This window comes from Hypomesus nipponensis, chromosome 25, assembly GCF_054491055.1.
Source record: "Hypomesus nipponensis isolate SF chromosome 25, ASM5449105v1, whole genome shotgun sequence".
Taxonomy (NCBI): domain Eukaryota; kingdom Metazoa; phylum Chordata; class Actinopteri; order Osmeriformes; family Osmeridae; genus Hypomesus; species Hypomesus nipponensis.
In genome coordinates, this window is record NC_140385.1 from 4214622 (window position 1) to 4241121 (window position 26500).

At 46.6% G+C, this 26500-nt stretch overlaps 4 protein-coding genes across 5 annotated transcripts; 1 reads left to right on the plus strand and 3 right to left on the minus strand.

The window, feature by feature from the left end:
* Positions 1 to 3846: 3846 nt before the first annotated feature.
* Positions 3847 to 5019, plus strand: LOC146221875 (leukotriene B4 receptor 1-like). Its single transcript, XM_084692091.1, has 2 exons — positions 3847 to 4392; positions 4585 to 5019. The coding sequence occupies exons 1-2, from the start codon at positions 3847 to 3849 to the stop codon at positions 5017 to 5019; spliced, it is 981 nt and encodes a 326-aa protein (XP_084548217.1).
* A 307-nt stretch (positions 5020 to 5326) lies between these two features.
* LOC146221876 (leukotriene B4 receptor 1-like) lies at positions 5327 to 11059 on the minus strand. The gene is made up of 6 exons (XM_084692092.1): positions 11048 to 11059; positions 8848 to 9111; positions 8165 to 8422; positions 7740 to 7940; positions 7519 to 7562; positions 5327 to 7097 (listed from the first exon to the last, which is right to left on the minus strand). Exons 1-6 carry the CDS (start codon positions 11057 to 11059, stop codon positions 6773 to 6775), a joined length of 1104 nt encoding a protein of 367 aa, XP_084548218.1. The 3' UTR covers positions 5327 to 6772.
* Positions 11060 to 12179: 1120 nt separating this feature from the next.
* Positions 12180 to 16745, minus strand: LOC146221877 (tripartite motif-containing protein 16-like). The gene is made up of 7 exons (XM_084691259.1): positions 16047 to 16745; positions 15255 to 15344; positions 14906 to 15139; positions 14532 to 14697; positions 13848 to 13940; positions 13126 to 13155; positions 12180 to 13018 (listed from the first exon to the last, which is right to left on the minus strand). The coding sequence occupies exons 1-7, from the start codon at positions 16644 to 16646 to the stop codon at positions 12492 to 12494; spliced, it is 1740 nt and encodes a 579-aa protein (XP_084547385.1). The 5' UTR covers positions 16647 to 16745; the 3' UTR covers positions 12180 to 12491.
* Positions 16746 to 17608: 863 nt separating this feature from the next.
* Positions 17609 to 25077, minus strand: LOC146221878 (calpain-2 catalytic subunit-like). Of its 2 annotated transcripts, XM_084691255.1 has the most exons (21): positions 24841 to 25077; positions 24642 to 24711; positions 24419 to 24537; positions 23898 to 24031; positions 23625 to 23799; positions 23379 to 23453; positions 22546 to 22631; positions 21609 to 21683; positions 21058 to 21218; positions 20724 to 20890; positions 20530 to 20541; positions 19967 to 20175; positions 19778 to 19817; positions 19442 to 19507; positions 19131 to 19188; positions 18824 to 18885; positions 18629 to 18697; positions 18387 to 18465; positions 18133 to 18249; positions 17959 to 18011; positions 17609 to 17803 (listed from the first exon to the last, which is right to left on the minus strand). In XM_084691255.1, exons 1-21 carry the CDS (start codon positions 25075 to 25077, stop codon positions 17777 to 17779), a joined length of 2091 nt encoding a protein of 696 aa, XP_084547381.1. In that variant the 3' UTR covers positions 17609 to 17776. The 2 variants fall into 2 exon arrangements, with proteins under 2 accessions (XP_084547381.1, XP_084547382.1); XM_084691256.1 differs by lacking the exon at positions 20530 to 20541 and having other exon boundaries at positions 20718 to 20890.
* Positions 25078 to 26500: the final 1423 nt, after the last annotated feature.

Consider the following 26500-nt stretch of genomic DNA (forward strand, 5'->3'; position numbering starts at 1 on the left):
TCAACCCTCTAACCTATTCTAACCTAAGTGGAGTGTGCGTGTGCGTACGTGTGTGTGCATGTGTCATGCTTCCGTCTGGCAGCATTACCGTAGTTACCACAATGGTTAATAAGAGCACTTTAAGGTTTTCCATGTTTAATTAGTGTTGAATTTTTACATGCATACAGACGTCAAGCTAAAGATTCAGGAAATACAAGAAGCAACACCTGACGGAGAGAGCTTCAAGTTCTTTGTTTCTTCACCTTTACTCAAGGTTGGAGTGCTAATCAATAGCTATTCAAGATGAGTTAATGATTGCTCCTTTAGTCACACACGTCCTCGGGAAATATGAGCAAAAAGATTAAGTTGAACAATAGGCCAAGAAATGACATTCTTGGAGCCAACATAGATAGCCTTCAAAGACATACACACACACACACACACACTAAAAACATACCCTCATGCACACACACGCACACACACACACACACGGTAGAGTGAGTGCACCCCACAGCAGGCACATCAATGATACATGTCCTTGATAGACAGCCAGTATGAAGCAGCAGACACAAGGTAGGGATCCTCAGCATACTCTGTAGACGCCATCATTATGCTGTTATGAACCAAGAAGCGTGGTCGCCAGCAGCGGCAGGGCCTCCGCCCGTCGTCGGCCAATGGGATGGACAGCCGTCGCCTTGACAACATGTCCGGTCGGCGCGATGCACCTTGCTCCAGTCCCACGCGCAAGGTCACAGAGTGACATTTGGCTGTTGTGTCAACAAGGGACGTCTCAACACAACGTGTGTGGAGGAGGATAGGGAGACACGCTCCGAGACTTTCACGAGGGGACGTTCAGCGGAGCGCGACCTCTTTCTGGAGAAGCATGCGATGTGCCTTCTCATCGTGATTCACGGTTACGCAACAAACCCACAACAACACTGTGGTGATGATGGGAGGGGTGTGGGAGAGGGGTGAGGGAGAGGGGTGAGGGAGAGGGGTGAGGGGAGAGGGGAGAGGGGAGAGGGGAGAGGGGAGAGGGGAGAGGGGAGAGGGGAGAGGGGAGAGGGGTGAGGGAGAGGGGTGAGGGGTGAGGGGTGAGGGGAGAGGGGTGAGGGAGAGGGGTGAGGGAGAGAGGTGAGGGGTGAGGGAGAGGGGAGAGGGGTGAGGGAGAGGGCTGAGGGAGAGGGGTGAGGGAGAGGGGTGTGGGAGAGGGGTGAGGGAGACGGGTGAGGGAGAGGGGTGAGGGAGAGGGGTGAGGGGTGAGGGAGAGGGCTGAGGGAGAGGGGTGAGGGAGAGGGGTGAGGGGAGAGGGGTGAGGGAGGGGGGTGAGGGGTGAGGGAGAGGGTTGAGGGAGAGGGGTGAGGGAGAGGGGTGTGGGAGAGGGGTGAGGGAGACGGGTGAGGGAGAGGGGTGAGGGAGAGGGCTGAGGGAGAGGGGTGAGGGAGAGGGGTGAGGGGTGAGGGAGAGGGCTGAGGGAGAGGGGTGAGGGAGAGGGGTGAGGGGAGAGGGGTGAGGGAGAGGGGTGAGGGGTGAGGGAGAGGGGTGAGGGGTGAGGGAGAGGGGTGAGGGGTGAGGGGGAGGGGTATGGGAGAGGGGTGAGGGCTGAGGGAAAGGTTTAGGGGTAGGGAGAGGGGTGAGGGAGAGGGATGAGGGGTGAGGGGTGAGGGAGAGGGAGAGGGGTGAGGGAGAGGGGTTAGGGGTGAGGGAGAGGGGTGAGGGAGAGGGGGAGGGGTGAGGGGGAGGGGTGAGGGAGAGGGGTGAGGGAGAGGGGTGAGGGGTGAGGGAGAGGGGTGAGGGAGAGGGGTGAGGGGTGAGGGAGAGGGGTGAGGGAGAGGGGTGAGGGAGGGGGGAGGGGTGAGGGGGAGGGGTGAGGGAGAGGGGTGAGGGGTGAGGGGTGAGGGGTGAGGGAGAGGGGTGAGGGGTGAGGGGTGAGGGGTGAGGGGTGAGGGGAGAGGGGTGAGGGATGAGGGAGAGGGGTGAGGGGTGAGGGGTGAGGGAGAGGGGTGAGGGAGAGGGGTGAGGGCTGAGGGGTGAGGGGTGAGTGAGAGGGGTGAGGGGTGAGGGACATGGGGAGGGAGAGGGGTGAGGGAGAGGGGTGAGGGAGAGGGGGAGGTAGAAGGGTGAGGGGTGAGGGAGAGGGGTGAGGGGTGAGAGGTGAGGGATAGGGGTGAGGGAGAGGGGGAGGGGTGAGGGAGAGGGGTGAGGGAAAGGGGTGAGGGAGAGGGGGAGGGAGGGATGCGAGAGGGGGGAGCCTTGTGGCAATTATTGTCCAAAAGATGGGAAATTACAGGTGGAAATTATATTTTCAAAAATCTCTCTGTCTCTCTCTTTGTCTCTCTCTTTGTTTCTCTCTCTCCCTCCCTCTTTCCTCCCATGTTCCAAAGGTCATAAGCGATGACAGCGGAACACAAGATCAAGGACAGATCAAAGTTGCCATGTGACCTCAGCAGGATTACGAGACATTCTGAACTGAGCAACCATGACCAGGTGGGTGTGGACCGCTGGGATGATTTCCCATGATGCACCAGGGACACGTCTCAAACTCTCCCAGGGTGGCTAGCAGCACAACACAAAACACAAAGTGCAACACCTCCAGGAAAGGATTCCTGTTTACGCTGTGAATTTGCAAATGGTTCCTACAGTCGTTGAATGATTGCCCCTCCACCCGTGAGAAACACACACTCTGAGGGGCTGAAACCTGGAGGACAGAGGGAGTACTCGAGGAGGGCACTGAAAGCGTCTTACGGGGAAGACGAAGAAGAAAGAGAGGAAGAGGAAGAAGAAGAAGAGAGAAATATTGGGATCCGTACAAGCGTTCGATGTTTATGCATCAAACAGGTCTCTCTTCATCCACAGGGAAGAACACATGTTCTAGAACAATCACGGCATCGAGCTTGTCAGCCTGCGAGAACAAATTGACGTCTCTTTTGCCGTGAGAAGGTGCGTCACCTGGAATGTGGTAGCTATCGCAAGACAAAGCAGAGAGTTTCTGGGAAGAGATCTCATTGTTCTGGAGGCTGTCATAAAACAAGGTCATCCCGGGACCTGTGAGTTGGTCCACTCACTCGGTGTGTCTGCAGATAGGAACACCAGATCAATGACTTTCTGAAGTCCGAGAGGTCATCATCACACACGGAGGAGGAGAGCTGGAGGGGAGGAGGGCTGGAGGGGAAGGAGGCTGGGGGGGAGGGAGGAGGGGAGGAGGGCTGGAGGGGAGGAGGGAGTGGAGGAGGGAGTGGAGGAGGGGAGAAGGGCTGGAGGGGAGGAGGGAGAGGAGGAGGGAGGGCTGGAGGGGAGGGATGAGGGGAGGAGGGAGAGGAGGAGGGAGGGCTGGAGGGGAAGATGGCTGGAGTGGAGGAGGGAGGGCTGGAGGGGAGGAGGACTGGAGAGGAGGGAGGAGGGAGAGGAAGAGGGAGGGCTGGAGGGGAAGAGGGCTGGAGAGGAGGAGGGAGGAGGGGAGGAGGGTGGGATGAGACCACAGCGTGTGACTGTTTATTGCAGGCTGTAACGGATGTTGATGTGATCCCAGCAGCTCAGTCCATCCAGCCATCTACGTATGACCTGCATTGAACCCCCTCACCCCTAACCCCCACCCCGCCTCAACACTGGCTTGAAACCAAGGACTTGTGTACAGTACAGATCAGACGAGATGAATGTGGACCCTACTGCGTTCAGAGAGCGTGTGTGTTTGTACGTGTGACCTTTATCGTCTCCCCTCAGCACTCTTTCTGTCTCCCCCCCTCCTCTCCCTTCTCCCCTCCTCTCCCTTCTCCCCTCCTCTCCCTTCTCCCCTCCTCTCCCTTCTCTCTCCGTCTCCTGTTCTCCCCTCCTCTCCCTTCTCTCTCCGTCTCCTGTGCTCCTCCCGGGATGGACGTGTCGACCGGGAACACCAGCACCTCCTCTCCCAGCGTAACTCCCCTCACCTCCTCCCTCAGCTTCTCCCTGCTGCTGATCGCCATGGTGACGGGCCTCCCAGGCAACCTCCTGGTGGTTTGGAGCGGCGCGTTCCGACTGAGAGGACCCCGCCGCCGCCGCCGCCGCTCCATCACCGCCCTCCTCGTCCTCCAGCTCGCCTCCGCCGACATCCTGGTCCTGCTGACCACGCCCTTCTTCCTGCGCCAGCTGTGGCGGGGCGGCGCGTGGGAGTTCGGGGAGGGCGCGTGCAAGCTGCTCCACTACGCCTCCGCCGTCAACATGTACGTCAGCGTTTACCTGGTGGCTCTCATGGGGCTGGACCGACACCTGGGCGTGGCACGGCCCTTCCTGTCCCAGCGTCTCCGCACCCGCTCCCGCCTCTACGCCGCCCTGGCCGTGGTGTGGGTCCTGGCTCTGACCATGCCCGCGTCGCTGCTCGTGTACCGGCGCGTTCAACGCGGGATGTGTCTCCTGTCCTACCCCGCGCCAGGCCACCGGGTAACTATGACGATTTCTATTGTCGAGTTGGAATACAGAGGGGAATCTTACATTGGGATGTTTTGAAAGTAAATGCGGCTTCCTATGCACCAACACACACATATTAAACACACACACACACAGACAAAGAGACACACACCCTGACACACAGACTCCCTACTAAAATGCTCCCCTTCCCCGGCCCCCGCCCAGCAGGTGTTCCAGTGTTCTCTGGAGCTGTCGGCTGCCTTCCTCCTTCCCTTCGGCCTCATGACCTTGTGTTACCTTCGCGTCGTCCGCAAGCTGGCGTCCCACAGCCGGAGGCACCGGCGTTCCTACGGCAGGACCAACCGCCTCATCGGCCTGGTGGTGGGGACCTTCGCCCTCCTCTGGACTCCCTATCACCTGTTCAACGCCCTGCAGGTGGGCGCCCTGTGGTCGGGGTCGTCCCCGGGGCTGCTGCGCTTCTGCCTGAGGTCGCGGCCCGTGGTGATCTCGCTGGGCTACCTCAGCAGCGCCGTCAACCCCCTGCTCTACGCGCTGGCGGGCCCCGCCCCCCCGGGGGGGCAGTCGAGCCCGCGGGCCAGCTGGATGCCCCTCCTGCGGCGGACGCCGCCGCTGGAGGATCCGTCTGCGAGCAGGGCGTGATGGGAGTGGAGGGGCCGGGGGAGGGGGGAGTGGCCGGGGGAGGCGGGGCGGGGGAAGCGTCAGCGTGAGAGGATGCGGGCGGGTGTTCCGGACGGAAAGAGGATGATGAGGTGGAAGAAAGAGAGAAAGAGAGAGGAGGGGCTGTGAAGCGAGGTGTGAAGCGAGGCCTGTGAAGTTGGAGACCTGTTGACACAAGAAGGGACTGGGGCTTTTGGGTAAATACCTCGTCGATATAATTGATGGCACGTTTCCTCTATCTGATCACCTTTTATTGGATCACAGGACGGGACGTTAAGTAAGACAGGAAGACGTTGGATTAGTTTTATTTCACAGGATTGAACAATTTCCCTCACAGCGCACATTGTGGAAGGGCACTCCACAAGTGCAGGGGTTCATATCAGAGCTGTTTGAACCAACACAAGAGTCCTCCTGTGCTGACTCACTGCTCCTTCTATCGGGTCCACACATGTGGAGCCTACAGGAGGTAAATGATTCTTACAGTACATTTACACATCGCAATGACATCATTCATGCATCGTGCCGTGCATTCACACAGCACACAGTCACACATCATATATCACAGTGGTTCTCAACCCTGGTCCTCAGAGACCCCCTGTCCTGCATGTTTTAGATGTTTCCCTGCTCCGACACACCTGATTCAAATAAATGGGTCGTTATCTAGCTCTGTAGAAGCCTGGTAACGAACATCCATTTGAATCAGGTGTGTTGGAACAGGGAATCATCTAAAACATGCAGGACAGGGGGTCCCTGAGGACAGGGTTGAGAACCACTAATATATCACATTTATACCTCACAATGACAACAGGACTGTAAAAACAGACATACATCAGACTGTATGTATATACACGACGCTGCACATCACCTCACAGCATGAGGTCTGTCACCTGTCTCTGCGTCACCTTCCTCTAATCTCCATGAAGGAGAGTCGAGTGGATGCGGTTTAAACATGTACTTTGTAATACAATACTTTCCCTGTCATTTAACCATTTATTAAATGATTTTGTATATCAAAAAATGTTGCAGTTTATTTTGTATGTCACTTTGATGGTTTAACCATCGTCTTTGCTGTTCTTTGTTCAGTAAGGTAAAATGCTGTGGCTGTTTGTAAACCAGCCGACAACACAACTAGAGGGAGAAAAAGCGCATCCCATACAGAAAAAAAAGAGTAAAATGTTTGCACAAAGAAAAAAAAACATCAGCCAGACAGCTCAAAAACGAAATTCTTGGATAATGGCAGAAGTAACAGTGAAAACGAGAGTCAATACAGGTTTTTTAAGTCAACAAGATTTTTACTTGAACGTTCTTCCTCTTGGATGTCCTCTTTTAGATGAAGGTATCTGCACTCTGCCAGTCCTCACAAGAGCGTCCAGAGAAAGAAGTTGTCCAACGTCCATCTCCAAAACACCCAGGAAGAATCACGTTGATGAAAATGTTGTGAAAAGCAAGTTCCTTGTCTCCCTCTAGTGGATGAAAAGTAGACTGCAGGAAGAAGCCTGTGTACGTTCCCTTCCAAATATGGAATCTCCTCCAATCACAGCCATCATCAGTCTCCCCTCCATTTCACTCGTCATTTCCCCCCTTCTTAGCTTAACCACAGGGGAGCTAGCTTTAGCATTAGCTTTAGCATTAGCCCACTCATCTTACCACTCGACCTCCCATTCGCCGTTCTCTTAGCGTCAGTGGAGCTAGCATTAGCATTAGCCTGCGTCCGCTAACTGTGCAGCGCAATCCGTCACTTCCTGGTCTTCTCCTGCTTGAGCACGACGGGGCCGATGTTAACGGGGGAGCCCAGGCTCGTCGTGGACTCGGCCTCCCTCTCATTCAGACCGACCCCGTCGGCGTCGCGGTCCTTCTCCCGGCCGTTCTGGCTGTTCTGACGGCTCTTCCTGGTGCCCGAGTCCTGCCCGGTGCCCTCGAAGAGGCGAGCCATGAAGGCCAGGCCGTTGCGGCGGATGTAGGACTTCCCGGCGAAGGTGTAGAGGATGGGGTTGACACAGCTGCTGATGAACGCCAGGGCGGAGGTGACGGCACGAAATGACTTCCAGATGTGTTCCAGCCTGGGGGAAAGAGAGGTGGGGGGGGTGAGGAGAGGTGGAAGGGGGGTGAAGAGAGGTGGAAGGGGGGAGGAGAGGAGGGGGGGTGAAGAGAGGAGGGGGGGGTGAGGAGAGGTGGAAGGGGGGGGGAGGGAAGGAGGGGGGGTGAGGAGAGGTGGGGGGTGAGGAGAGGTGGGGGGTGAGGAGAGGTGGGGGGTCGAGGAGAGGTGGGGGGGAGGAGGGAGCAGGAGGCGGGAGGGAGGAGAAGAGGTGGAAGAGGGGGGGAAGGGCAGGAGAGAGAGAGGAAGGGTGGAGGAGTGGAACGAAGAGATTCGTGGGTGGACGGTTGGAATTTAGGAGAGAGAGTACGTGAAAAAGCATACCGTCAAGAAAACGAAAAGAGGGGACATTTTGACAGTTGCCTGGTGATGATGTCATCATCTACCTTGATTGTATATCGGAATCCTTTGGACAGAGAGCTGCAGCGACCTGTTAACGAGAAGATTTCGCAATGATGACATATTGAAATATGAACACTCGCCCACACACACTCACACAATCACATCTCCCTCCCCCAGGCACTGACATCCCCCCCCCCACACACACACACACACACACACACACACACACACAAACCCTCCACGCCTACACACACACACAGCGTACCTGTACCATGTTGATAAAGTGGTACGGTAGCCAGAAGACGCAGAAGGTCACCACGATGGCCAGGATCAGCTTCTCGCTGCGGATCCGTCGGCGGAACCTGGTCTGTCTCATCTTGCGCAGGATACAGATGTAGCTGCCTACAATCACGCTGTAGGGGACTACAAATCCCAGCACCAGCTCCAGGGTGTACTGCAGGACCACCTGTGTGAGGGGTAAGTCCATACTCCAGCAGCCAGGAATAAAAAAGGAAAGCTTCTCGCTGGATACTTCCCTCACACACACACACACACACATTCATAAACCACACACTTACACATACTCGCCTACAACTCATTTCGACATGACCTCCCCACCCCCACAACCCTAACGCGTTACAACAATCCCCCAAACCCATCACGAGAGCCACCCCTGCCCATCTTCCTCACCTGGCCCTGGTGGTCGTGGAAGGAGTCGCACACAAAGCGGCTCTCATTCACTCTCTTCTGCTGCCTGAAGAGCATGGCCGGCACAGACGCGGCCAGCACTAGGACCCAGACGACAAGCATCACCCGCAGTACCAGCCTCCGGCTGGCGAGGGCGATGACGTGCCTCGGCCACACCACAGCCACCAGCCTGTGGAGGCTCATGAGCATGATGAGCTGGATGGACGCGTACATGTTGGCCAGACACAGGTAGAAGAGCACCTGGAGGTGGAAGGGAGACACTTTCAGGAGACCTGTTTCCAGAAAATAAAATTAATAATCCTAAAAGCATTTTTTTCAACTGAAACGGCCGAGAGATGACAACCTTGGTCATGTGACCTGGATTTCTTCCTTTCCCCTTCTTCTCATTTCCCCACACCTTCCTCTCCTCCTTTCCCCTCTCCTCCTCACCTCCTTTCCCCTCCCCTCCTTCACCATTCTCTCCTTCTCTCCTCCATTCCCTTCTCCCCCCACCTTCCTCACCTCCTTACCCCCTCTCCTCCTCACCTCCTTTCCCCTCTCCTCCTTCACCATTCTCTCCTTCTCTCCTCCATTCCCTTCTCCCCCCACCTTCCTCACCTCCTTTCCCCATCTCCTCCTCTCTCTTAACCGCCCCCCCCCCCCCCCCTGTCCCCCCCGTCTCCTACCTTGCACATGATGTTGCCGAACACCCAGCTCATCTTCACGAGGTAGATGATGAAGAAGGGGGTGAGCGCCATCAGAGAGCCGTCAGCCAGCGCCAGGTTGAGGATGAGGAGGGTGGTGACGGAGCGCTTGCGGGCGCGGGCCAGGATGCTCCAGATGATGAACAGGTTGCCGGGGACGCCCACGAGGAAGACCAGGGCCAGGATGAGCGCCCCCACCGTGGTGGAGGCCGTGTTGTCCACGATGCTCTCGCCCGTCGGGACCCTCTGGGTGGTGGCGTTGGGGAAGGGCCCGAAGAGGAGGGAGGGGGGGAAGGGGAAGGGGGACAGGGAGGTGGGGGGGGGAGGGGGGTGAGGGAGGTGTTGGAGGGGAGCGCGGAGATGGAGGTGGTGGAAGCGTTGTAGGACATGGTGGGCACCTGAGAGGGAGGGAGAGAAAGAGAGAGAGAGAGAGAGAGAGACAGAGACAGAGACAGAGACAGAGACAGAGACAGAGACAGAGACAGAGACAGAGACAGAGACAGAGATAGAGACAGAGAGAGAACGTGATAAAGCTGGTGTCTGTGTGTATAAATGTAGTCGGTGGGTGTGTGTATATTAATGACCATGTGTGTGAGTGGGTGTGTCCGTATTCTTGTTTGTGTCTGGAGTTGGTGTTCATGAGTGTATTTGTGTTTATAAGTAAAACATTGACATCCAAAAATGGTTGGTTTGCGCTACTTTTTCTTCACCCACATACAGTACATTTACTTTTATTCGTTTAGCAGACGCTTTTATCCAAAGCCACTTCCAAGAGAGAGCTTTACAAAAGTGCATAGGTCACTGATCATAACAACGAGTAGGGTAGTGCGGGTAGCCAAACTTGAAGCATACATTGTGCAACCAAATAAGTGCCCAAGGCCAGAACCACAAGAGTATGTAGTTAAACAAGTTACAATTAAACAACATGAACCTCAAAAGTGCAAGAGTGTACCTGTAGAAAAAGCAAGCAACAATAACATATTTCACAGCGAGTAAAATCATTTAAAATCAGTCACAACTAACCAGCAAGAGCAACACGTCTCTCAATTAGACCAAACACCAGTAACACCAAAATCTTGTGAATGCATTTCTAAATGTACCATTTCCTGAAACATTGATCTTGGCAGGGATTTCACTTCAACAACAGTAAGTAAGTGACATGTGTGGGAGGCTGTTGCAAGAGTAACAGGTTTTGACTGGAGGGGTGTGATTCCTGAAAGGCAGGATGAGACATGAGAGAACAAGGTTAGCAGAGAGCGTGTCTAAACATTGGTGGGTTGAGAAATCGACCGTTCAAAAGCTAATAGTGTCTGTGTGGCTTTCGGTAGGAATAAAATAGAAATACCCTCCAAAAATGACCTTGTCGGAAAATTAGAAGTTCAAGTTGCGTCTCTCATACACACAATCAAATCACACACACACACACACAGCGATACAAACACACACACATGCACAAATGCACAGATACACAGACTTGAATACTAACCGGACCGGTTTGCATGTTTGAATAGAGCTGTAATGATGTTATTACAGTTCATACACTTGAGTGAGTGTGTAAGTGAGTAAGTGACAAGAGACAAAGACGGAGAGAGAGAGAGAGAGAGAGAGAGAGAGAGAGAGAGAGAGAGAGGAGAGAGAGGAGAGAGAGAGAGAGAGATAAGTGTAAGTGGATGTGGGTGAAAACATAGTTTACTGAGGGACAACAGTATGAATGTTGTAGAAAAGAAAGAAAGAGAGGAAACAGTGATAAATAGAGCCGTAAATCCAATGCAACTGGGGGTTTACAAGCAGTGACGTTACTCAAATAACCAGGAGAATGTCGTGAGTCCGAAACAAGTCAGAGCCGAACTAAAGCAGAGCGTAAAACCTAGAAGAGCATTTCATCAAGTCTGATTCTAATCTCTCCTAAAGTTGGTTTGACTTGAACCTTACTCAGATGCAAAACACAGACATTCACCCTCCAGAAACGGCCACAGAAGCGTTGACAAGACGCATCACATCCTTCCATTAAAGACGATCCACCTGAGTGTAGTCTGTGCTGTGAGAACGATCAGATAGCGATAGTGCTAACCATCATAACAGCAGGACAGGGGTTAGTGTTTACGGTAGGCTCGGATGTATTTCCAGACAGAGGAAAGCAGGAAAGAGAGGGACATGGAGGCAGAGATGAACCTTTACTCACCAGGGGGAACATGGTCCTGGAAGGAGGGAGAGAGGTATCCAAAAAGACAGTGAGGAAGAAGTGCTGAATAAGACGTCTGTCTCTCTCTCTCTCTCTAGATCTCTGGCTTCTTTTCTCTCTACTATGGCTTTTCTCCACGTGTGGCTTCCATCTCTCTCTCTCTCTCTCTCTCTCTCTCTCTCTCTCTCTCTCTCTCTCTCTCTCTCTCTCTACCTCTCTCCCTCTCTCTCTCTACCTCTCTCCCTCTCTCTCCCTCTCTCCCTCTCTCTCTCTTATCTCCCTCTACCTCTCACTCTCTTTATCGTAAAACAACATCATCTCTTTGCCTTTTCAAGCAGCGTCTCTCTCTCTCTCCCTGTCTATCTCTCTCTCTCTCTGTTTCTCTCTCTGTGTCTCTCTCTCTCTCTCTCTCTCTCTCTCTCTCTCTCTCTCTCTCTCTCTCTCTCTCTCTCTCTCTCTCTCCCTGTCTCTCTCTCTCCCTGTCTCTCTCTCTCTCTGTTTCTCTCTCTATGTCTCTCTCCCCTCCACAGCTGTGTCATGCCTGTTGTTACATGCCGTGGAGAGAGAAAGGAAGGGGGTGTGTCTCCCTTGCAGACTCTGGCCCACTTCTGCCCTGTCACTCAGCATGTCCACACCCAGCCTCATACCTGAGAGATGACAATCCACCGGGAGAGGAAGGAGTCTTTATATTAGCGTCCACTGTGATAAGTATGGCAAACAAACACACACACACACACACACATAGGAACACACACACATGACCACATGGGTACACATCACAAATGTCGTTCAGTCCTTGAGCAAGGCACTTCACCCTACTTGCCTCTGGGGAATGTTCCTGTACTTACTGTAAGTCCCTCTGGATAAGAGCGTCCGCTAAATGACTAAATGTAAAAAATACTTAAGCTCTAACAGAGAGGAAGAAAGGGAGTTGTAAGGGAGGGAAGAGGGGAGTAAATGAGAGAAGCATATGGGGAGGGGATGGAGGGGGAGTCTGGAGATGAAGAAACAGGAAGTGAAGGAGTGAGAGAGCTGAGTAATAAAATGAGACAGAAGATTTCTTGTACCACACATTCTTAGACCAATATATAACTCCGAACGGTCTTTCAAATGTATTTATTCAGCTGTGCAGGTGCATTATATCAACCACCAGAAATTCAAAGCAGGAAAGAGAATGAACTGATCACTCAAACAACACTAGTCATGAACACTTCCATTTCAATAGTGAGTACTACATGTACCCATTACAACACATCATTAGTAAAACTCTATTTACTGAGTAGCAGGACAGGAAGTAGACAGTGTTGTATATTGTCTAGTAGAGCCAAGACTAATGGTGAAAGGTCAGTAGTTTTAGAACAAAATAACAATGATTATAAAACAAATACAACAATTACAGGGGTCTGTATGATGGTATACAAATATCACTCATCAATAAAATCCTCTACCACAGTTTAATAATTTGTGCACTGTCACCATAGAAACCAAGATACATCCCAGGGTGGAGTGGCTGGGTGAAGTTGGTCTGGACTCTGTGGAGGAGGGTCACTGTGTCAGAGTCAACACTGTAGAAGGACAGAGTACCAGCCTTGTGATCCAGGTACACTCCTACTCTGGAGGACTGAGGGCCTGATACTGCAGTCTCAACTCTGTTATGTGTAAACCTGTAACCATGACTAGAGCACACTAAACTCCAGGACTTGTCACTGTCACCAAAGTAAGAGTTGTCGTTTGTTCTGCTGATGTCTTTATATGAGACTGCTATGTTAACACGGCTACGTTTCCTCTCCACCTCCCAGTAACAGCGTCCAGACAGAGCCTCTGTACACAGCACCTGACTGTACCTGGTGAACCTCTCTGGATGGTCAGGGTATGGCTGCTGCTGGTTTAGACGTGTCACCTTCCTGTTCTCTTCAGTCAGAAAGAGTTGTGCATGTGCTGTGTTTGGGTCCAGTGTGAGCTGACAGGAATCTGGGAGCAGAGCAGAGACCAGATCAGAGTTAATAACACATCCATTCGACTCCATCAGAATTGATTATTTAACAGTGGAGAGAGACCTGAACACTTCAGAGACTCACATTGTAAGAGTTCTGCTCTGGTCTTGGGCTCTGAAGGCAGGAACACATACACACATATACAGAAACATACACACCATGTAAATATCATACATAAGCCTAGCCTACTTGTTCCCCCAGAGTGGCAGGCGGGTCTGTGACCAGCGCCTCGTATGGCTGCATGTCCAGATGCTGCTTGTTTACTCCACCCCCCTCTCCGTTGCAAGTCATGTGTTTCTGTAATGTTGTACAATGTATGTGCTTATGTGCTGAGGTGTTTTTTGCCTGTTCCCACACTGTACTCCTCTGGGAGCATAGTTTGGGGGTTGCCTTTTTTCTCCCCTCCCCTCTCCTCATGTTATACTGAAACATTCGAGAAACCTCTGAAACCTCCCTGCCAAGGTAAATTCCTTGTCTGTGCAAACTTTCATGGCGAATAAAAACACATTCTGATTCTGATTCTGATAAGACATGTGCTGCAGTCTGCACAGTTTGAAGATCTCATCACATTTTAACCCTCCTTTCTAAAGGCTTACACATTAAAATAATACGGAGATTATGTCAAAACCTATTTTGGGATCACCTGGGTTCAGTGTTCTATTAAATATTGTTAAACAACTGCTTGATACAGTATACCATATTTACATCTGATATTTATATCTGATCCGAGAGGAGGATACTGAATAACTGCTAACCGGTTTAAACCAGTTTTCACACTGAATGGTCAAGAATCTGAGGACATGTACCTGGATTGTGTTGCAGTATCAGATAGATCACTAACGCCAGGAACACCACCAGGATTGACCTCTTCGTTGTCACATGGTTGTTTCCATCTGGAGCTGGAGTTGGGGCTTCATATTTCAGTCAATATTGTAAATATATATATATATATATATATATATGAAATTAATCCATAAATTAAACAAGACAGGGGACTTTTATATAATTATGCCAAATGGCCACATTTGTTAAATTCAAAAGAGGGGGCGTGGTCACTATTTTAAACCTACATGAGGCTGAGGGGAATGACAGTAACTCTGGACTGTGGTGGATACCAGCAATACTAGTCATACTGTGAGATATGGGACATCATTATTGTAAGCATAACAAAAATAATTGTAACTGAAATTTGAGAAACTGGTCATACAAACAATCTGAAATCTGAAAACATATTGTAATATTTTTGTAACTGTGGCAGTTTACAGATTCAAACCCGACGTAATGCAATCAGTGTCTGCATCGGGAATTGGCAGGCAGGCAGCGGTGTAAGAGATGAATGCTGGTGAATGGTGATTCTCGCTTAGACAGATTGTCTTTGATGGTCATAAGTTTGAAAAGCTTCCATAGAGGAACTTTCTTCTCAAAACAACGTCTAAGTCCATGAAGATAATCTGAAGTTTCTCCAGACCTGCTGTGTTTAACCAGCTCACCTGTGGTGGAGATGTTGGAGCATGCTCTCTGGATCAGCATCTCTAGTTTGTCTCTCAGCTCAGAGACCACCTCAGTCGCATGATTGAAGTACTGAAGAGTAACAGGAGGGACATAGTTTGAGGGGACATCTGTAGATACACTGGTACTGGAGAGAGACTGGTAGTGCTGAAGAGAGAGAGAGAGAGAGAGAGAGAGAGAGAGAGAGAGAGAGAGAGAGAGAGAGAGAGAGAGAGAGAGAGAGAGAGAGAGAGAGAGAGAGAGAGAGAGAGAGAGAGAGAGAGAGAGAGACAGGCACAGATACAGAAACACAGGTTAGGCAGAGTTAAACCTTAGCACACACAGTGGGTTCAAGCTGCCAGGGTAGTCTAGTTACCTGGAGGAAGAGGATGTTGTCCTCTGTGTGTGAGAGCTTCTCCAGCTCAGCGTCTCTCCTCCTCAGCTCAGCTATCTCCTGCTCCAGTCTCTCCAGCAGTCCTTCAGCCTGACTCACTGCTGCCCCCTGCTGGGCTCTGATCAGATCCTTCACCTCAGAGCGCCTTCTCTCAATGGAGCAGATCAACTCTGTTAAGATCCTCTCAATGTCCTTCTCTGCTAGCTGGCCGGAGCGCTGGAAAGAGAGAGGGAGAGAAGAGAGAGAGACAGGGTGAGACTTAAAGAGAGGGATGAAAATAACCCTACTAGCACAGTAGCACAGCTCCAGTAGTGGAGATCCTGATGCTGACCTTGAGAGACTCCACAGCCTGTTGGAGATCCTTCAGCTTCTTTTCTCTCTGCTGGACTCTCTGCTGGACTTCCTGCTGACTCAGGACCAGCTTGTCGTAGAGAACAACACACATGACAACAACACAGTAGGAGTTACAGTACAGGACTCTGGTGGAGAGGACCTCTGTCAGAACACACTGAACGCCAACACGTTGTAACGATACACTCAGCTCACGATTTGATACGTATCACGATACTGGGTTCACAATACGTATCACAAAAGTTTTATAAAAAAATAGAAGAAACTGAAATTCAACAACTTCCAAAACATTAACAGTTTTCAATAACTTTCTTTGTTGTACATACAACTTAGTTAAGTTATTTCAAGCAATTTCTGTGAATGCAGTGAATGCACACGTGACGCAGGTGTAGAGTAGGTTGCGTGTTGGTAGCTCAACCAGTAGGGTAAAATGGACGTCATATTATATATATTGTGCCACAACATATTGTTACACCCCTACTGAACACAGCTGGTAAACATGTTGAACCTTGAATATCCAGTTCAGCCATGTAGCATAGGGGTTAATGTTACGATTACGTGCTATAGGGGTTAGGGTTACCATACAGTCATGTACTATAGGGGCTATTTACAGTACAGTCATGTCCTATAGGAGTTATTTACAGTATGGTCATGTACTATAGGAGTTAGTTCAGTACGGTCATGTACAGTATGTATTATATTGTGATGGTAGTAGATGGTTATACACAGGTTGTACATTCTAACTTCTACCAACTAGGAGTTCTGGTTTTACCTGTTTTTCCTCCCTCGCAGCTTTGGCTGATACAATGTCATGGCCTTTATGTTCATCCATGGTACACAGAATGCAGATACACTGCTGGTCTGTCCGACAGAAGACCTCCAGCAGCTTGTCATGACTGGAGCAGATCATCTCCTGCAGTCCAGATGTGGCTTCCACCAGCTTGTGTTTCTTCAGCCCAGGAACCTGGTAGTGGGGCTGGAGGTGAGTCTGGCAGCAGGACACCATGCACACCAGACAGGACTTGAGGGCTCTCTGCTTCCTGGGCCCAGTGCAGAGGTCACAGGTCACCTCTCCTGGCCCAGCTGGACTGGTCAGCTCAGAGGGGGCGGCCTGGGCTCCTCCTGTCTCCTTCAGCTTCTCCACCACCTCAGCCAGCATGTTGTTCCTCTTCAGAGCAGGCCTCAAAGTGAAGCTCTGTCTGCACTGGGGGCAGCTGTAGACTCCCTTCTGCTCATCTTTGTCCCAGTAGCCCTCGATACAGCTTCTACCGTAGCTGTGACCACAGTGGAGGGTGACAGGATCCTTTAAGAGGTCCAGACAGATAGAACAGCAGAACTGGTCCAGGTCCAGCACAACTCCCTGCTGGGCCATGCTGGAGAGGTAGTGATGATCTCTCTCTCCCAAACAGAATTTTTTTGAGAGAGAGGGGGAGTGAGTGAGAAAAAAGAGTGAGTAGTTTCGTTTCTTCAAAAAAACAACAGTTGTGGGAGAAGAGCAGGATTTCCTGGTTCTGTCAGAGGGTGGAGTTTAGGAGGGGGTGGAGAGAAGAGAGAGCGTGACTGACACAGAGGCAAATTGTATGAGAGAAACAGGAGAAAAAGAGACGTGTATTTAATCAACTCAGACAGAGATAGGACTGAGTGTGTTTCTGGTCAGTGTGAAGAGAAGACAGAACAGTTAGAAACAGGAAGTGTTAACACCACCTCCCCCTCACACAGACACTATCCCTATCTCTCTTTATTGGCTTCAACTGTCTAAAACCCAAATCAAGAGCAGCATTGTGTGTTTACGTGTATATCTATGCCCTGTTAGGAAAAAAAGAGAATCATTGAGACATAATGATGTTTATATTTAGTCATTTAGCAGACGCTCTTATCCAGAGCGACTTACAGTAAATACAGGGACAATCCCTGAGGCTAGTAGAGTGAAGTGCCTTGCCCAAGGACAAAACAATTTTTCACAGCCGGGAATAGAACTGGCAAAACATCTGTCTCCATTTCTGCATCCAGATCCCTCTCACATAAAGCCCCACAACATGGGAAGAAGGGAAGGTTATTCAAAACCAGTCATTCAGAATGGAAAGGTTCCTGATGGGATGGAGTGTAACATTGTATGTTACTAGGGACTTGTGATATAAAAGCCTAAGATTGGAACATTGACTGCAGGTTTTCTGCCACTCAGACAATGATGAAGGAAATTGCACCATTTGTTGTTGTGTGATTTTAGTTTATTTCACCATTACATCTTTCTAAAAAACATACATCTTGGAAAAAGTCACAAAATAGAATAATTGATTCTATTTTATATGAAGATCGTTAAAAATATCGTTTTTTTATACTACTCTTGAATGATAAATTTGATATCATAAGATAAATTATAAGGGTCTTTCTAGCAACACAGAGAATTAACTCACAGTCAACATTAGAGGAAAATGTTGACTAAATATCACATTTGTCGAATTTGATCAAACATTGTTTTTCCATCATCCAGATGTAAATGGTTTATGTATACATTGAAATATACATCCACTGAAAAAGAAAAAGTAAAACCTTGGGTAAAACCGTATTAATAACCATGAAAGATATGAAAGTGTGTCAAATTGATGTTATACATTAACACAGTAACACACAAAGACAGCACTCACACAACTTGAAAAATTGTATGAACAGTTATGAAATACTACCTCAGATTCTTGAAGAGACATGGCTGATCCTTCAGAAAGCTTCCGGAATATTTCTGTCGAAAGAGTTCAATTAATTACAGTTTATTCCGTAGTTCCAGAATATAGAAATATCACTGTCAACCTGAATGGGCCCTCAAATGGACGTGTCTATATGTGGTGTTGTTGTGGACGTACTGGCCATGCAGTCCAGGCGAAGGACCAGGCTTATGAAGCTTTCCAGGGACATGTTTCCAGACGAGCCGCCATAGCGTACAGCCATCAGGTTCAGCATGCCGTCACTGACCGTCATTCCTTAAAACAGACACATAGACCTTGGTTAAAGGATTATCATTAGAGCCTCATAATTGTATTTCTGTCCGTTTTAGTCTTGTAACATAGTGAAGAAGTTGAGGTATGGATAAATTACTTGGGATATTGAGTAGATTTACCTGCAGCCATGATTGCATTTCTCAGTTCACTCAAGGATAAAGTTCCAGTGAGGGAGACATCCATTGCAAAGAAGATGTCCTTTAGGACAATGAGATACAACAACATTCAGGTTAAATATTCTCAATAAAAGTACAATGTTTTAAGGGGAAACCATCAAGGAACTCGTGGAATTTCAAGCTCTGTAGACAGAAGTATAGAATGGAAAGAATGGCAGATTAAAAATAAATGTATGCATTACTACCTGGAACATGGTCACTTTCCTCAACAGACGGATGAATTCTGCACTGTTCAGTTTTCCAGTGATGGATGTCTCAGTAATATTAAGGTTATCTTCAATTAATGGCATGTACAATTTCATTTCATGAAGTATACTTGGTTTGAAGCCTTCCTTAATAAGACTGTGTAATAGTGGCTATTGCACATGCAAGTAGGATACATCCATCAGAGCAACCATGCTTCGACAGGAATCTAGGCTGAAGCCACCATTGTTTGTTTGTCCTACGTGCAAAAAAGGATAAAAGAAAACCTAATCATGTACATATGACAGAACTCAACATTGCTGTACAGTACATGCATTATAATGATTTTTGTTGAAAGATATACTCATTGTATGCTCCGACCACATGGAATTTGATTTTGGGATTCAGAGATTTTGTATCATTCCTTAATCACCCAGAAACCTATTAAGAAATAGTTTAAATCCATTGACAGTACATACCCTTATGAATGTTGACATTACATACCCTTAAGAACATTGTCGTTCAAAATTGTTTGAAGCAACTCAGCATCCACTTCTTCATACTTATCAGAGAAAAACATTAAAATTAAAACCTTTTTACGTTAAATCGAGTTAAGTCATCTTGTATTAAAAAAAATGTCAAATTCATCAAAGTTAAACACCAAAGTCCAAAACGAATTTTCAAGAAAATAGATCTACTTACTTTATAACGAAGCTATTATATATATATTTCTGTATGCTTATTATGTACCTCCTTCATACTAGACACATTTTTGGTATGGTAAACTGTCAGTAAGTTATGTTGATTTCTACAACCTGGTCAGAGTACTGGTGAAAAAGCTTTTTCTTGTTTTTATTGTCTTCATTTTCCATCGGTTTTGGCTGCAAAAGATGCATGTATTTAGCAAAGGATGCATGAATATTTTTTTGAATTACAGATGAAATTCTTATCAGGTATTCTTGTGTCTTTTGTCGTCATTAATACCATCAATGTGTTTTTAGTAACTAGTTGTTTTACTTTTAGTAAATCAAAAGTATTTAATTCTGATTATGTAAACCATTCAGGGTGTTCAACTATGCCATAGGTTGTGATGTAGTCATACCATGCCCTCTCATGGCTGCTCTGTTCAAGTTGCAATACTTTCTACATACCTTTTTGACTTCCATGTGGTTATGACCATCAGAATTTTCACTGCGAAAACAAGGTCCAGTCTTGTGAGAATTTTCCATAAACCACAATGTTACAGTCATAACATCATTCCTCTTTTTAGTAACAAATATCACATTTCACTACATTTTACGTTTTGCCAAAGCTCTTGTAGAAAATTGAGTTGTGATTACTGGATGTTGGTCTCTGCCTTGGAATGGATGGACAAGATGAAGGAAGCTGTTTCGTTGGGCTTGAAGGTGGATGGCACAATCAGATATTCTCCAGGCTTCAGACGGAACAGCCCCATTACCTCACGAGCATTTAGATAATTCTTGGATTGAGCCACTGGTGCATTGGTGGCAAAGAAAGATGCTGGGAACTTTCCTTCTCGACGCTTGTACTGTGGAAATACGTAATGGTGTGTATCATATGCAGCCCGTACTTTTTATTGGCCCGTGTGAATCCAATGCTACTGTGATGTCACTCCCATATCAGTACATTTTACAGTACAGCCTGGTTGCCGAGATGTGGTTACTTTGCGCTGAAGCAGGTAATTACAAATCTCTCCTTGACTCCACAAAAGTCCCTTGAAGACCACAATAGTCTGTTAGAACTGTTAGAACTGTTAGAACTGTTGGAACTGTTAGAACTTTTGGAACTACACACTTCTGATCCTTGATCTTCTGCTGTATTTTCAAAATGCGCATTTTGTATGTTATATAAATAGTTTTTATAATTTATAATGGTAACTTACTTGTTCAGGCACCTGAAATTAAATACAAGAAAAATACATTTAAGAACAGGCACTTATTGTAATATACTGAGAAATGTGAGAGGCCAAGTAGTGGTAACTTTAATCCTAGAACTAGTAAAAATACAAATAAATTCATACATGAATTACTTTTGCAAAACGAAAAAAAAGAAAAAAAAAATCTGGCTTACACAGACCTCAAAAATGGAGAATCCAATGTGGAGGCTTTTAACCAGGCGTCTGTTTGGCTTGTTAGGCTTCTGCATCAGAGAGACCAGCATGTTTTTATCCCCTTGTTTCTCAGCACAATCCTTATCCAGACCTTCAATCTTTAACCGATACTGAGGGTTTGTCCAGAAACTGTCTAAAAGGCATCATTTCAGTCAATAGTATTTTTCTGACCATTCGAAATTTTTGATGAATCTTTGTATTAAAAGTGGACTGAGTAATTATTTTAGAAAGTAGCTTACATTTATTTTAAATAGAAAAAATCGAAATTTAGTTTTAGGGGAATATTATTAACATACACACCTCGATAATTCAAGCATCCACCAGCAGTAGTTCCAGCAACCCATCTGCCATCATGGACGGAACATTCCCAGTGACATGATGTATTTCCATCAAGGAAGCCAGGGTACAGAGAGCAGATATCCAAATCTGAGTAGTTGCTGCAGAAATCCTCAATTGTCATCCTATTAAGACAATCATGTTTCAGTCTTTGAAAGACTGGCTTTTGGCAGTGTGATGACATCCTAAAACTGAAACGATTTAATTCACCAGCAAAGTTGAGTTTGTCAGTAATGCTTCCCTCTCTTAATAGATATGTTTTTGTTGTTTCATTAAATTCCATAAAAAAATAAGTGCCCTGCTTGCACAATGTTTCAATAACCCACCATTCATGTCTATACATTTAATAACAACGTTAAACAGCAAACCATGAATTCTATGTAAGGCTAAAATAATCCAAAACATTTAAATATATCTTAGAACCCTTACCAGCTATAACATCTTATGAAGACAGCACTGGCTATGAATGTGTTGCATGTCTTCTTTGTATACAGTGCATGGGTTTCTGTGCTTACCAGAATTCTCCGTCATCCTTCACCGAGAGACATTTCAAACGATCCTCAGGACTCACGGTCTGCCACAAGGGGGACCTAAAAAACATAAAATTGGTAATTTGAAAAGGCTGATTGGAGTAAGGCAGAGGAAGTCTGTCTACAGCTGTGGAGTAAAGCAGAGGAAGTCTGTCTACAGCTGTGAAGTAATGCAGAGGAAGTATGTCTACAGCTGTGAAGTAAGGCAGAGGAAGTCTGTCTACAGCTGTGAAGTAAGGCAGAGGAAGTCTGTCTACAGCTGTGGAGTAAGACAGAGGAAGTCTGTCTACAGCTGTGAAGTAAGACAAAGGAAGTCTGTCTACAGGATTAGAGTAAGGCAGAGGAAGTCTGTCTACAGCTGTGAAGTAAGGCAGAGGAAGTCTGTCTACAGCTGTGAAGTAAGGCAGATGAAGTCTGTCTACAGGAGTAGAGTAAGGCAGAGTAAGTCTGTCTACAACTGTGAAGTAAGGCAGAGGAAGTCTGTCTACAGCTGTGGAGTAAAGCAGAGGAAGTCTGTCTACAGGATTAGAGTAAGGCAGAGGAAGTCTGTCTACAGGATTAGAGTAAGGCAGAGGAAGTCTGTCTACAGCTGTGAAGTAAGGCAGAGGAAGTCTGTCTACAGCTGTGAAGTAAGGCAGAGGAAGTCGGTCTACAGCTGTGGAGTAAAGCAGAGGAAGTCTGTCTACAGCTGTGAAGTAAGGCAGAGGAAGTCTGTCTACAGCTGTGAAGTAAGGCAGAGGAAGTCTGTCAAGAGCTCTGGGGGGAAAAGAGACACTACACCTTTTCCTTTCGTTTAAAAAAAATTGATAAAGACGATTTTGAGTGAGGAACAGAATGGAAAATGGTATGAAATTGTATGAAAAACAACAACAAAATAGGTGGTGCAAAAAACATTTAAATTATTACTGGTGTGTTTTCTTACTTGTCGCTCCAATCCCCGTTCCATTCCATCCTGCCCCAGGGGTTCCACAGACGCACCAGCTTCACTGGTCTTCCATTTCTCATGAGCTGAGGAGTTTAAATGAGACAGGTGTTCAGTAATAGTTGAAGTTGGACACATTTACGTATTATTTGCAGGTGTGTCTAGTAGGAGGAATAGGTTCACATCTACCAGCATTACTTTAGTTTAAACAGTTTTTTAGGACCCTAAAATTGTGTATTTAAGAATTGTTTATTTTTGTAATGCCAAAGGAACCTATTTCTCCTACTAGACTTACTTAAATAATGTGATCCTTTTTATTAAATTATAGTTGTTGTGCTATACAACACAGGGGGTGATGCGTTTGAACCTACATACATCTTGGTTTGGACGTGCACATCATACATAAGATAAGATGGACTTTATTGTCCTGAAAGAATACGGTACAGTGTCTGTTGTTCAAATACATACACCTCTGGAAAAAATTAAGAGACAACTTTTTCTGTCCATTTCTAAAAAGTTGATAAGGACCCTTTTGAGTTAGGAACAGAAGGGAAAACATTAAGAGGCCACTGCTAATTTTACTCTTCTGTTCCTCACTCAAAATGGTCCTTATCAAATTATTTAAAAAGGAAAGAAAAAGTGGTCTCAATTTTTGAATTACATAAGATAAGATGGACTTTATTGTCCTGAAATACTTTTTTGAGCACATACAGTACAGTATCTTTAACTTTATCAACTTTTTTGTCAATGAAGACTATGAGATAAATCTAGGAATGTCATACATGAATGTTATCTGGTAGCTGCCATTATCATCCATTCAGAACATACTGTACCTCAATGACACCTGTAACAGTGTAGGCATGGCCCCTCACTAATCCGTTCTCTGCGATGGTGTTGGCTGATGTTTCCTACAGTGTAAAACAAGCATCAAGACCGATTTAATAAATGGAACAATGTTATTTATTAGAAACACAGCAAAACTCTGTATACATGTGTGCAAAAAAAGGCCAAACACTGTTTCGTCAGTGTCTTCACAGTTGCTGTATCCAAGAGTCTGCATGAGGATGTTTTACACTCACCCCTTGAGGTGTACCACACCCCATCAGCGATTTTGATTGGGCAGCTCTAGACATTAGATCCCATAGGTTAGGGGGGCCTTCTGCAAGCTGGACACACAAGTGGATCCCGCCAGTAAAATCCACCAAAGCCTCGGAGGGCGTCCCTGCATTCATGTCCCCATAGGAGCCACAAACTCTGGCAAAAGAGTACATACATTATGATCTATGAAACCAATGCAACCGTTTTTTAATCCAAAAGACTTGGTTAAATGACTGAAATGCTCGTTTACATACTTGGCGTAGGCCTTCTCCATCAAAGCAGGCCAGAACTCATTTGGAGTTTTGGAATGGACAAAAATGAGTCTGCCATCAACTGTCGGTAGCTTGTCATCAATCAAAACATCCTCCCACTTTCCGAACCTCCAGAACTGAAAGATAGGAGAGAACATTCTTTTTAACATGTTATTTTCATCAGGGTCTCAAAAAATATTGGAAGACCCGAATAGTTGTGCAACAGCCACTGAGCCCAATGATTTGGGTGCAGATTCATGAGAAATCCCCAAGGAAATCCTTGAAGAACCGTAACACTAGGTATGGTACTAGGAATAGTCAGATATTTTAATATTAATATGTCTTGCTTCAAAGATTGCTGTTGTTGTTTCCAAACAAATCTGAAGGGAAATCATGACTTTTATTTGAGACTGTAGGTATTACGGTAATAAATTGTTGAGGGTTTTGCTCCCAAAATTTGCACCACAAAAATGTTTTCCCGCTGTTGATAAGTGGCACAGTAGAGAATCATTACTTGACTTTACCCTGAAATGGAATACTCCACAATATTTGTGTTGAAACGATTGATCGAGAGGCATGACTTGTTCCAGGATATGCTTTTGGAATGTCAGTGCCCCAATGGAGGCAAGGAACCAGCAGTTACCTAAACAAGGACAAGGAATGAGTGAGTAGGTACAACATATTGCTTTTAAACAGTCACTGTTTGTGATGTGAATTAATTTGGAAAGAACAGTCACATCCACCTACCAACCATGCCTTGTCCAAAATCAAATCTTGAAATTCCATCAACAATAAAAGAGGGATTCTGGACAATTTTCTGAAAGTGAAGAATTGATCATTGAGACTCTGATTTCATGTCCTTCACAAACAATGACAGTCATAGCCTACGATTATTTTTGGGGATGTTGTGATGTGTAGCGGCCCAAGTCAAGGTCAAATAACTTACATGTGGCCTCAGCCACTGCACTCTTCCCATGTCGGAGGGCGCCAGTAGTCCTTCACCAATTGAATTATGGTCTGGGGGAAACATGTCATCGACAAAGCGAACCTTCCGAGCAATACAATACTGCTTCATCTGCTCAAAGTCTTGGTTGAGGAATTTCAGGGGGTTGTCAAGGCTACCACGGCCATCTTTCTTGTGGCGCTCATTCATGATATTTAGACACACGCCAGGAGGAGGCATTGTTGCAGAAATCTGTGCAGGAGGGTACAAATACAATTAGTTAAATAGACAAATACACTCACTTCAAATACTAAAATCCGTTTTCACTGGCAGTCCAAGAAAAAAAAACTAACATTTCTGCCTCAAAGACCACTAAAACAAATGACACCCAAATGTACAATTAGCAGATTGGTCGCACTCTCTTTTTCAATATCTCTGGTTTGCAGTTTTTCTGTAAAAATTGTTTAAAGGTACAATATATATCATTTTTGAGTAAGATGATCCGCTTTCAATTTTTTTGGAAAGGTTGGAACAATATTTTCAAAAAAAAGGTTTTGGGAAAAAAAACATCTAAAGAGGTTTTGGAAGAAAAGTATGGAAAGGTTGCAATTTTTTTTTTTATTGAAAAAAGTTTCAAAAAACACAATCATTCATGAGTACTTGATATGAGGAGTCCTTTGGAGATGTGGATTTTTTTCAAAAGGTTAAAACAATGTTTTAACAAAAGTCAGTGACTAAGGGAGAGGGTGATTCACGTTCATGTGGATGATGGAAAATCCGTAAATAGGGTACATTTATTGAGCATGGAATACATTTTAATTAGCTTAAACTAATTTGTTTTGCTTATGATTACTCTTCAAAGCATAATGTGGTTGCAAAATAAATTTTTCCTCGATCCTAATCTTCCACTGCTGAATGAGGCACAGATATGACATCATTATGAAAGCGAAATAATGCAGTGTATGGTAAACTAGTAGACTAACTTATAAAATAACCAGACGTGAACCCAATTATTCTCCAAATGAGCGTTTGCAACAAAGCAGAACATATTTCGTTTTCAATACAGACTGCAACCATTTGTCTCACACTAATTATATTAACCTGTGCTGCCTGTCCCTTCCCCCATCCACTCTAGGTGTTCTGGTTGATTCCTTGTCTATTTAACCTCAGTCTCTCCCTGTTCTGGTTGCCAGTTCGTCTTGTGTGTTTCCCAAGTCGTCCCAGACGGTTTTTATCAGTGTTCACAGTCTCTGTATCTAGATTACCTGTGTACCGAACCCTGCAGATTCAGCCTGCAGTCTGTCTGTGCCTTATCAAGGATCCACTGTGTAACGAACCCTGCCTGTCCATCACCTGAGTCAGCCTGGCGATTTGGATTAGTAAAATACTGTTACCTATTATACCTGCCTCTTCTGACTGCATTTGGGTCTTGGCCTCAGCCACTATTCCGTTCTAAAGATATTGCGGTGATTGCAAATGCATGGAATTTCCCCCTGGGATCAAAGTACTACTGCCAACTTTAACTCATGAGAAATATCTTACCCCAGATGATTTGGAAAAGAAGGATAGAACTCCAGTCTTCACGCCTGGTGTGGTTCATATGACGTCAGGCTGATTCTATCCCATAGAAGCACTGAGCACATAAAAAAAGTAAAAAAACGCT